The sequence below is a fragment of the Zea mays genome, chromosome 4, assembly GCF_902167145.1.
Source record: "Zea mays cultivar B73 chromosome 4, Zm-B73-REFERENCE-NAM-5.0, whole genome shotgun sequence".
Taxonomy (NCBI): Eukaryota; Viridiplantae; Streptophyta; class Magnoliopsida; order Poales; family Poaceae; genus Zea; species Zea mays.
Window position 1 is genome coordinate 7053808 of NC_050099.1, and position 10668 is coordinate 7064475.

Consider the following 10668-nt stretch of genomic DNA (forward strand, 5'->3'; position numbering starts at 1 on the left):
TAGAACCAGTTCATTCAACATATCAGCAAAGTCTGCTCCACTTAGAGGCTTTAGCAGTCTCTTTGTGATGATAATATCCTTCATAAAAGTGTTCCTCTCAAATCTATAGTGGTGATTCTAGGGTAATAAATGTCTATGGTAATCAAAGTAAGATATCTTCCCATCAAATTAGACGCAAAAAATAATCAGCGCCTTTACCATATACGGGACACGTTAAATTTCCCTGAACACTTCATCCTAAAAAATACCATATGCCATCATGGAGCAACCACAAATATGCAAAATGAAAGCTAAATTTCTGCTCTTATAACAATCATATGCTTTGACTCAGCTGTTTCAACTCATTGATCAATGGTTTCAACATCACGTTAAGCTACTTCTAGGATGATCTTGACCATGTATAATGAGGCACAAAAAACATAAACTCATATTTAACGCAAAGAGAAGGTTTACAGTGTAGCGTTTTCATTGAAAGGCATAAAGCCATCTATGGCCAACCCGATGCGAACAATTTCTCGCGTATCTAACAATATTTTTGCCCACAAATTTCCCCATTTTCCTGTCAGTATGTATCGTACACAAGTAAATCTGACAAACCCCAGATTAATTACTGAAGCATCACCAATCAATATAAATTGATTACATATCGTAAGAGAAAAGCTAGGCACAACATCATCATATGACACCTTCACGGTGCATGCACAAGGATACACTGGAATTTGAGCTCTAATATAAACATCGTTGCTAGACGACATCCTCAAACAAGACTTTGGAGATGTGATGCTCAAGTGTTTCCGGCGAGCAGAGTGCAACGTAGTAGTAACTCTTGGTCACGTGGAGAAACGTCTGCCTCGTCTCTCTGTCCACGGAGCTGCCGCCGCTGCGGAAAACACATTGAGCCAGTTCTCTCATCTCGAGTCCAACCATCCTGTCCAGGGCATCAACCTTGTCCATGGTTTCTCCATTCTGTTTGAGGACGTTTGATTCGATCTGTAATTAACAAACATCTATCATACGTTGAATACATACGACCCGACCGCCATGCATATGACCGATGAATACAGTATACATACCAGAGCAGGAGCTTCAGTGGCTAGTCTGGAGCATATGCATCTAGTGAGCTGCTGGAGCTTGGAGTAATCCGGCAGACGTAGCTCGAGATCCTGTTCCGTACCACGGAGCCTTCCTGAGCATATCTCGACTGTGCGAGCTAGCAGCAGCGCTGTATCTCCTGCGTGTGACGCTTCTTCCGTCTCCTTTTCAGTCCATGCCATGAGCCATTCCATCCACTGCATGCAATCATAGGAACAGATTAATTCAATTTACTACGTGTGTATGGCTGTATGCGTGTGTGTGTGATGAATGAGCTAGCTAGAGGCATTGGAATTTTTACAGCTCCACGAAGACATTCGGCGACAGCAGCATTCCCGGACGCCTGCAAGTGGACGAGCTCACGAAGAACACCGGCGAGGCTGCTGGCCCCCCATGCTGGTGAATTCGGCTCGTCGTCGTCTCTCCTTGCTGGGTTGTAGTCGTAGTAGTAGCCAGCAACATTGTCACCATTGGTGAATTCCCGGACGAGCCATTCGGCCGTCGTCTTATTACAAGCGCATGTGTCGTTGTTGCTCAACAAGCAGCACGAGATGGCCTTGGCGAGCACCGCGGCGCGTGCCCAAGCCAGGCGCTCTGCTGCTTGGCCCGGCTCGAAGATGCAGGCTGCCGCCAGGAAGTAGGCTCTCAGCGCGCCGCCCGGAGCCACGCCGTACGTTTCAAGGTCGCTCTTGTCACACCACCTGTGGTGTTCTTGAATTCGTCAATAATGCAGATGCAGCATGCATGGTTGAACAAGCTAATAAGGGCATGCATGCTGCATGATGAGTACCTTTTGAGGTCGTGCCACTCTAGTCGGCATAGTCTCTGAAAGTTGCTGAAATCGACTTTCGCCACCTCGAGGTACATGTCGTTGCTCACCATGTTCATTCTGTAGAGAACCTTGCCGATCCATACGTCACGACTTCCACCGTATTGCTCAAGATACATTCTCGTCTCAATACGTGGCAGGCTTGCTCCCCAAGGGAAATCCAGACCATAGCCAACCTGCTGGGAAGAACGTCAAGTGCGTATATGCAGTGGACGTTATTGGATACATAGCCCAACCAAACAACACATGTGTTAGTTACCTCGTCGGGCAAGCCCTCGGAGATGATCCACTTGTCGTTAAGCTGGCCTGAGGCTCGTCTCTGCCGGAGGAACGCACGGCTGTAGCTCCTGGCGCGCCGGAGGACATGGTCGTCGTCGTCACCGGGGAACGAGGCCTGGTCAGCAGCTCGGTACAGGTTGTACATGGCGCTTACCGACTGGCTCGATTGCCTTGCGTAGCACACGAACTGCCCGTCGCCATTCTCGAACCGCTTGAAAACACCTTCATATACATTGTTCATATCAAAACACACGCTTCAGCATATTAAGACATATAGGGGGCTTCATTTTTCAGTTCCATGAGATGACGGATGATGCTCTATCTGCACACAAGTTTGAGTAGTAGCACTTACAAGGAGAGACATGGTCGTAGCCGTGCAGTCGTAGGAGGCGGAAACCCATGGCCGTGTCATCGATGTCCTTCACCAGGCAGCCCTTCGTATAGGCCAACCCTTCCTCACTCCAGTGCCTGTTAATAATAAGGTAAGAAGAAGAATATAATGCTCTACTACTCCTGATGAATATATAACATAAAGGATATGGCCATGGGTTAATGCTTACCTGTAAACATAATCTAAGTAGTCCTCAATTTCGCTCTTGAAATAACCTGATATGCCCAGCCTCTCCAACCGGTCCACAGCCCATAAGCGCCCAAACATCTCCATTGGGTAAACAAAAGGTACTGAAAAGGGTTAACAATGGAGGCACATTCAATTTTGGGTTATCTTGGAATTCAATGCTTTCTCAAGGCACCATTTTAATTAGCTAGGATTGTTTGGAGTTAAAAAAATTTGTCTTTAATTTGAACAACATGTACTATCTTTTATTCGTAATAATCAATGAAATTCTATAATGTGAATATATTTCCTATCTTTTCATGAAATGTGACTAGCTTATTTGTGACGAAAAGGGTACAATATATGAACCATAAATGATATATGTAGGGGGTATGTAGTTATCTTTCTTATTAGATTCTTCATTTTTTTTCATTCATACAACTACTTCATGCAAGCTTAAAAATGTCATGTGTAAAAAGAACACGGGAAGTATAGTTTCTTGTCAGCATTTTATGTGCTCTTCGATCCATACCTCCTCCGTTAAACTTGTCGATCAGTTTATCAAGGAACTCAAAACACTTGGCATCCCCAGTCTGCATTAGAGCATAAGCTGTGGGAGCAGGCGAAGACATGTAGGAGCCATCTGGACACTGGAGCTTACGTAGCCTTTTCCAGTCCAAACCTGGCATCCCTTCTATGCTTAGAAGGAAAGTTGTTGGTTCAGCATGAAGTGCTTCTCTTGGGATCCTACACACATAAATAATTGAAGTATGTAGTACATGTGTTCAAGTTTTAAAGTGATGATATCAGAAAAAATATAGAATGAAGCAGCAAGTATATATATACATACTTGTTTAACTTGAGTTCTCTTTTGGCTCGTATAGCTTCCAACATGGGATCATCCAAAGGTATGTCGATGCCTAGGTGTTTGGCCTTCTCTAGCAACATAGGGAATATAATCTCGAAGCCTGATAGTGCCCAATTCTCATCATCCCTGGTCAACCTCCACATATTTTCAGTGATGAATGATAGACCTGCAACAAGTCAAATTATTATTCATGTCGTCGTCGATGTTCACTAACCGCTACAAAGAATCCTAGCTATATAATAACTTAGCGATGAATGTTGATAAATTAAGTTGGATCATTATTGAAAAGAAAACAATAAATATTTTCCCTCCATTAATTTAACCAACAATGCATCGTTGCTCTATATACATTTGATGTTCAGAATTATATCCTAGAATAATACATGAGCCCTCTATAATAATCATACCTTTTGTGCACGCATCATCGTGGATTTTCCATGATTTCAATGCGATGACGCAGGCTAGGGTGTTGATGATCCGATCTTGGGCTAGGAAGAAGATGTCATGACCCCATGATCCATCGGGAAGCTGGTTTTGAGCAATCCAATCAATGCAAGATGGGAACTCTGGTCCATCATCTCCATTATTATTCAAACTCCTTACAAGTGCAACCCATGCCGTGTCATATGCTGAAATGCTAATCTCACCGTCTCCCATTGAACGAAGGGCTACTCGGATGGCCTCAATCATTTCGGGCATGCCACTTTGTTTATCCTTAATTTAGAAAGATTTCGTACACGCTGAGTTCACTAACACACTTTTTAATGAATAGATGTCAATCAAGTAATATATGTTCACCTTGTGTTGAGGAGTGGCAGGAACAAGTAAATCATGACCGAGTGTTTTTAGTTTTTCACCCTTTGTGGCACCCATGGCGCAACCTAGCTAATAACAAGACATGGTTAAAAGGGTGAGTTTTTTATTTTTTTTAAAAAGTCAGCCTTGTTTGAACATGACATATTTTTATGTCCTGTCCACTCAAATAAACACTGTTCCGCTAGCCTCTACACTCAAACACAGTGTACAATCATTGGTTTCAAAGCCTAGGGGGCATATATAGTGGCCACGTACAATCAACATTGAATACTGTTTTTAGTGTCAGCTCAAATAAGTATGACCCATGATCAGTCATAATTTGGGTCATTATGTGTTGGACTATACAAGTATACATTGATCCAGCTATGAGAGTAGGATATGCCGCCATGATCAGTCATAATTTAGATCCTATATATGGACTAGCTACAGAAGAAATTACAAGGGCCACAATAGGTTTGGGGGTTCTTCCCACGATGATTATTTGGTTCGTTGCGGACAGGACAGAGATGTGGATAGTAACAAACATTTTTACCAACAGTTGGACAGGACAGGCTAATTCTCTGCATCTTTGTTTGAAAAAATAGTTGATGGATCACACACCTGGACGTGGTCTTGGATTTGGAGCATTTAGGTGACTGAACCTGATGGGCGGCAGACGCCTTGTTGCATCTGTTACCTGATGGACGTGTAGTAGTGTTGCAGTCGACGGCATGCACTGCCAAGGACTCATCGTGGTCGTGGCTGTTCCTGTTCCTCCCTAAAAGTCTCCTTCCGCGCCCTCACCTCCACAAGTTGGTAATGTATCGTCTATCCATCGTATTAACCAATCTGAAAGAAATATATATAATCATCTAGCCATATATAATCATCTAGCTAGAGAGGAATGCATCAGCAGGTCAGATTTTTCTTTCTCACCTCCCACGAGACAGGGACTGGTTGTCTGAAAGAAAGACTCGCTATCGCGTGCGACAAAATAAATAAATAAATAAACCACATACATTACCCTTCCACAAAACGTAAAATCCAAAGAACACGAAAGAACCTTTCACTACCGGAATCCGAGTCTTTGCCGAGTGTTGGATTCTTTGCCGAGTGTCTTTTGTTGGGCACTCGGCAAAGAAGGCTTTGCCGAGAGCCGCACTCGGTAAAGTCAGGCTCTCGGCACAGAAACTCTTTACCGAGTGCTGAACACTCAGCAGAGCACAGCACTCGGCAAAGACAGGTTTGCCGAGTGTCAAACACTCGGCAAAGGGGGCTCTCGGCAAAAAGCCGTCAGCAGCCGTCCCAAAGCTGACGGCCGTTAGTCTTTGCCGAGTGTCAACCATTGGCTCTCGGCAAAGAGGCTTCTTTGTCGAGTGCCACGCAGCTGGCACTCGGCAAAGGAAGCTTTGCCGAGTGTCTTATTCAGACACTCGGCAAAATATATTTTCATTTTTTTGATTTTGTCTCCCAAACTTTTTGTGGTATGTTCCTACACTATGTAGACCTACATGTATCATTTGTGGACAATTATAACAGAGTTTTCAATCGTTAGTAGATTTAGTTCGTTTTTTTTGAAATTCTTCGGAAAATTCAAATTTGAACTGCAGGTCACTCGAAACTTGGAAAACCGTGCATGAAAAAATGATATTCATGTTACTTAGCATAAGTTACGACCGATTTCAGAAGCGTACCGGAAACTTCGAGCAACATGCTCACTAAACATGGTCGTCAACTTGGCATCCACATGTTTAAAAATTGTATAAAACACAAACAAAGTCAGAAAATCATGAAACTTGTCCACGTGTCATGATATCATATGTAGAGGCTGTGATAAAAATTTTAGAATGTTTGGAGAAAGTTGTGAGACACTATGTGTAGAAACCTAAGAGATTCACATTGAAACTCTATGATTTCATGTGTAGTCCTCTATGATTTTAGAATGTTTGGCCGTGCCCTCGCGCTCGCCGTGTCGTGCCTGTCGTGCCCGCGCTCGCCGTGCCGTGTTCGCGCTCGCCCTCGCGCTCGCCGCAGCCGCGCCTGCCGTGCCCTCGCGCTCGCGACGCCGCAGCCGCGCCCGCCGTGCCCGCGCTCGTCGTGCCGTGTCCGCGCTCGCCCTCGCGCTCGACATGTCGTGCCCATCGTTTGTCGCGCCCTCGCCCTCGCCCGTCGTGCCCCTCGCCTAACCCCTCGCCCTCGCCCGTGCCCCCGCCGCGCCCCCGCCCACCGCCCCCGCTGCACTCCTCGTCGTGACCCCGCCGTTTCCCCGCCGTGCCCTCGCCCGCCCGGCGCCTCGCCCGCGCCCCGTCGTCTCGCCCACGCCCCGTCGTCTCGCCCGCGACGAAACCTCCAAGGTGATTGCTTGATTTATGTTATACGTGTATGATTTATATGAAATGATTAGTTTTAATATTGAGTTAATTATATACGTGCATGATTAGGTTAATATGTAGTATTGTTGATTGTCGGCCATCGTGCCGTTGAATTATGCGTGGATGTCAGCCATCGTGCTGATAGTTTTATTTGCAGGATTTTGAAACCTCCCCGTGCAGGGGAGGTGCTGCCGAAATTTTCTGTTGCTAGGCTTCTGTTAGAGGATGGAGGACCGTGAGTGGATGTACACGGGCCGTAGAGGAAGGAACGATGTCACCACTGAATGGATTAGAAAGACCGATGATTTCGTGGAACGGGCATATGGCGAAGCTGCTAAAGGGGCGAAGCTAGTCCCATGCCCGTGCAGCAAATGTGACAATCGAAAAAGAAAACCAAAGAAGGCCATGGTAGAACATATTTGGAAGAATGGATTTACGCCGGGCTATACTCGGTGGATATTTCATGGTGAAGCGCATCGTACGAGAGAGGAGGTGTTGAGACAACGTGTCGAGGATTATGACGCGGATGCGGGGGTAGCAGATATGTTGAACGACTATCAGGAGGCACAGTACACGGGAGGATGTATGGATGACGAGCCAGAGCCGACTGCAAAGGCGTTCTACGACATGTTCGACGCGGCACAGAAGCCCCTTCACGGCCAGACAAAGGTTTCTTAACTGGATGCCATTGGGCGTGTAATGGCGTTCAAGTCGCAGTACAGCATGAGTAGAGACGCATTCGATGGCTTGTTGACGGTTATTGGGAGTCTGCTTCCGGATGATCACGTTATGCCAAAGAGCATGTACGAGGCACAAAAACTACTTCGTGCACTCAAGATGACGTATGAGCAGATTCATGCTTGTCCGAAGGGTTGCGTGCTATTTAGGAAAGAATACGCGGAGGCAAAGTACTGTCCCAAGTGTAATTCGTCTAGGTTTATGGAGGTAGACTCTGGTGATGGACAGAAGAGGCAGCTCGACATCCCCTTGACAATCCTACGACACCTTCCGTTCATACCGAGGATCCAGCGTATTTATATGACAGAGGAATCCACGAAACAGATGACATGGCACAAAAATGGAAAACGATACAATCCTGACAAGATGGTGCACGCATCAGATGGTGAAGCATGGAAACACTTTGATGACATTCACCGTGAGAAAGCCGAAGAGGCTCGTAATGTACGTGTTGCGTTGGCCACAGATGGGTTCAATCCCTATGGAATGAGCGTTGCCCCGTACACATGTTGGCCCGTGTTTGTTATCCCAATCAATCTCCCCCCTGGTGTGTGCTTTCAAAGGCAGAATATATTCGTGTCGTTGATAATTCCAGGACACCCGGGCAACAAAATGGGCGTGTACATGGAGCCTTTGATCGATGAATTGGTACGTGCTTGGGAGGAAGAGGTATGGACGTATGACCGAGCTACGAAGACAAACTTCAGAATGCATGTTTGGTACCAGTACTCCATGCATGACTTACCGGCGTATGGGCTATTCTGTGCCTGGTGTGTTCACGGTAAGTTCCCATGCCCAGTTTGTAAGGAAGCTCTTAGGTTCATTTGGTTGAAAAAGGGTGGCAAATATTCGTCCTTCGATAAACATCGACAATTTCTTCCTGCTGACCATCCATTCCGCCTAGACATCAAGAACTTTACGAAAGGTGTCGTAGTGACAGACCGCCCACCTGCAACGATGACTGGTGCCGAAATTCATCAACAGATAGATGGGCTCATGGCCAATACAGAAGGTGGTTTTGTGGGATATGGTGAGCAGCATATGTGGACACATAAGTCTGGCTTGACTCGGCTCCCCTATTATGACGACCTGCTCCTTCCACACAACATTGACGTGATGCACACTGAAAAGAATGTTGTCGAGGCACTGTGGGCAACAATTATGGACATTCCTGATAAGTCAAAGGATAATGTGAAGGCAAGAGTGGATCTGGCAGCGTTATGTGATAGACCAAAACTAGAGATGAAGCCGCCAAGTGGCGGAAAGACATGGAGAAGGCCTAAGGCCGATTTCGTCCTAAGCAGGGCCTAGAGGAAGGAAGTACTTCAGTGGATCAAGATGTTGATGTTCCCTGATGGGTATGCAGCTAACTTGAGTAGGGGGTGAACTTATCAACTATGCGAGTCTTAGGGATGAAGAGTCATGACTTCCACATATGGATTGAACGGATTCTTTTTGCGATGGTTCAAGGCTATGTCCCTGAGCATGTCTGGCTAGCGCTTTCAGAGTTGAGCTATTTCTTCCGTCAGCTTTGTGCAAAAGAGTTATCTCGGACCGTGGTTGCAGACTTGGAAAGATTGGCCCCCGTGTTACTGTGTAAGCTTGAGAAGATATTTCCACCCGGCTTCTTCAATCCAATGCAGCATTTGATTCTTCATCTCCCCTATGAGGCACGAATGGGGGGCCCCGTGCAGGGACGTTGGTGCTATCCAATCGAGAGATGTCTAAAGACTATTCAAAAGAAATGTAGAAATAAATGCAAAATCGAGGCTTCCATTGCAGATGTATACATTCTAGAGGAGGTCTCAAACTTCACAACAACTTATTATGGTGACAAGCTGCCGAGCGTGCATAATCCAACCCCTCGTTACAATGATGGCGACAATGAATCGAACCTTAGCATATTTCGAGGCCAACTCGGAAGCGCAAGTGGCTCGACCACCAAGACCCTGACACATGAAGAGTGGCGACATATCATGCTATACGTATTGACCAACCTTGAAGAGGTGACGCCATACATGGAACAATTTCTTCATGAATTCTGGCGTCGATCAAGGGACCCCACTCCACAGGAATATGACGCTCTTCTTAGAAAGGGTGCGAGAAATGGGTTGCCCGATTTCATTTCCTGGTTCAAACGTAAGGTACGTGTTTAGTTTGTAAAAGAGATACGTCTTTGAACTCAATTTAGCGTCTTTTAACTTGCGAATACTTGCAGGGCCAAAGAGATCCGTCTATGAGTGCCGAGTTGAGACAAGTAGCCAACGGCTTTGCTTATAGGGTCAAGAAATATTCTGGGTATGACGTCAATGGATACCGTTTTCGCACAACACACTACGACAAAAGTCGGCCCAATCGGAAAACAACGTGTTCTGGAGTCTTTACGCCGAGCCTTGACAATGTCGATTATTTTGGACGAATCGAAGAAATATATGAGCTCAATTTTTATGGTTCCAAACCTCTTACTCCAGTGATATTCAAATGTCATTGGTTTGACCCTCAAGTGACGAGACGGACACATTCTAATCTTGGGATAGTCGAAATTCGACAAGATTCCACCTTAGCAGGAGACAATGTCTATATCGTGGCCCAACAGGCCACACAAGTGTATTATCTCCCATATGCGTGTCAAACGAAAGAACATCTTAAGGGTTGGAATGTTGTGTATAAGGTATCGCCGCATGGGAGGTTACCTGTTCCTAACGATGAATATTACAACTTAGATCCGGACACATATGATGGAGAGTTCTTCCAAGAAGATGGGCTAGAAGGGCGATTTGAGATAGACTTAACCGAAGCTATCGGAATGGACGTAGATATTGAAATGGTTGTTGATGAGGAGGATGATGAGGTGCAAAATGATAATGACTTAGTAATCCTTGAAGGCAATGACATTAATGACGAACTTGCGTCTTCCGATGGTGTTGAGATTGAAATGCTTGATAGTGATGATGAGAGTTATGATCCGGCTAACCCCGACACATATGAGGATTATTTTTAATCGATGTAATGTTATATGACTTTTTATTTCGCACCTGTTTTTAAATACATCTTTTTATATGTGCTTATTTGTTTACTCTTAATTGCAGGTTGTTGGACAAATATGGTGGGCGGTTTCCTGAGGAGGAGGAGGGGGAGG

The 10668-nt window shown here is 45.5% G+C and overlaps 1 protein-coding gene across 3 annotated transcripts; it reads right to left on the reverse strand.

Annotated features, from left to right (window-relative positions):
* Positions 1-443: 443 nt before the first annotated feature.
* LOC103655056 (ent-copalyl diphosphate synthase 2) lies at positions 444-5250 on the reverse strand. 3 transcript variants are annotated; one of them, XM_008681868.2, is made up of 13 exons: positions 5041-5250; positions 4423-4505; positions 4272-4338; positions 4032-4190; positions 3607-3790; positions 3289-3503; positions 2761-2881; positions 2553-2668; positions 2181-2422; positions 1883-2097; positions 1394-1793; positions 1074-1289; positions 444-990 (listed from the first exon to the last, which is right to left on the reverse strand). In XM_008681868.2, exons 1-13 carry the CDS (start codon positions 5168-5170, stop codon positions 745-747), a joined length of 2394 nt encoding a protein of 797 aa, XP_008680090.1. In that variant the 5' UTR covers positions 5171-5250; the 3' UTR covers positions 444-744. The 3 variants fall into 3 exon arrangements, with proteins under 3 accessions (XP_008680090.1, XP_020408032.1, XP_020408033.1); XM_020552443.1 differs by having other exon boundaries at positions 4032-4338; XM_020552444.1 differs by having other exon boundaries at positions 4032-4338; positions 4423-4509.
* Positions 5251-10668: the final 5418 nt, after the last annotated feature.

Bases quoted from the DNA above. Each gene is read 5' to 3' on its own strand.
- LOC103655056 (XM_020552443.1), bottom strand. From the start codon at position 5,170: ATGAGTCCTTGGCAGTGCATGCCGTCGACTGCAACACTACTACACGTC. The intron at 2,098-2,180 runs GTAACTAACACA...TCTTCCCAGCAG, and splicing joins CCGAGGGCTTGCCCGACGAG to GTTGGCTATGGTCTGGATTT. The intron at 1,794-1,882 runs GTACTCATCATG...AGAACACCACAG, and splicing joins GAGTGGCACGACCTCAAAAG to GTGGTGTGACAAGAGCGACC.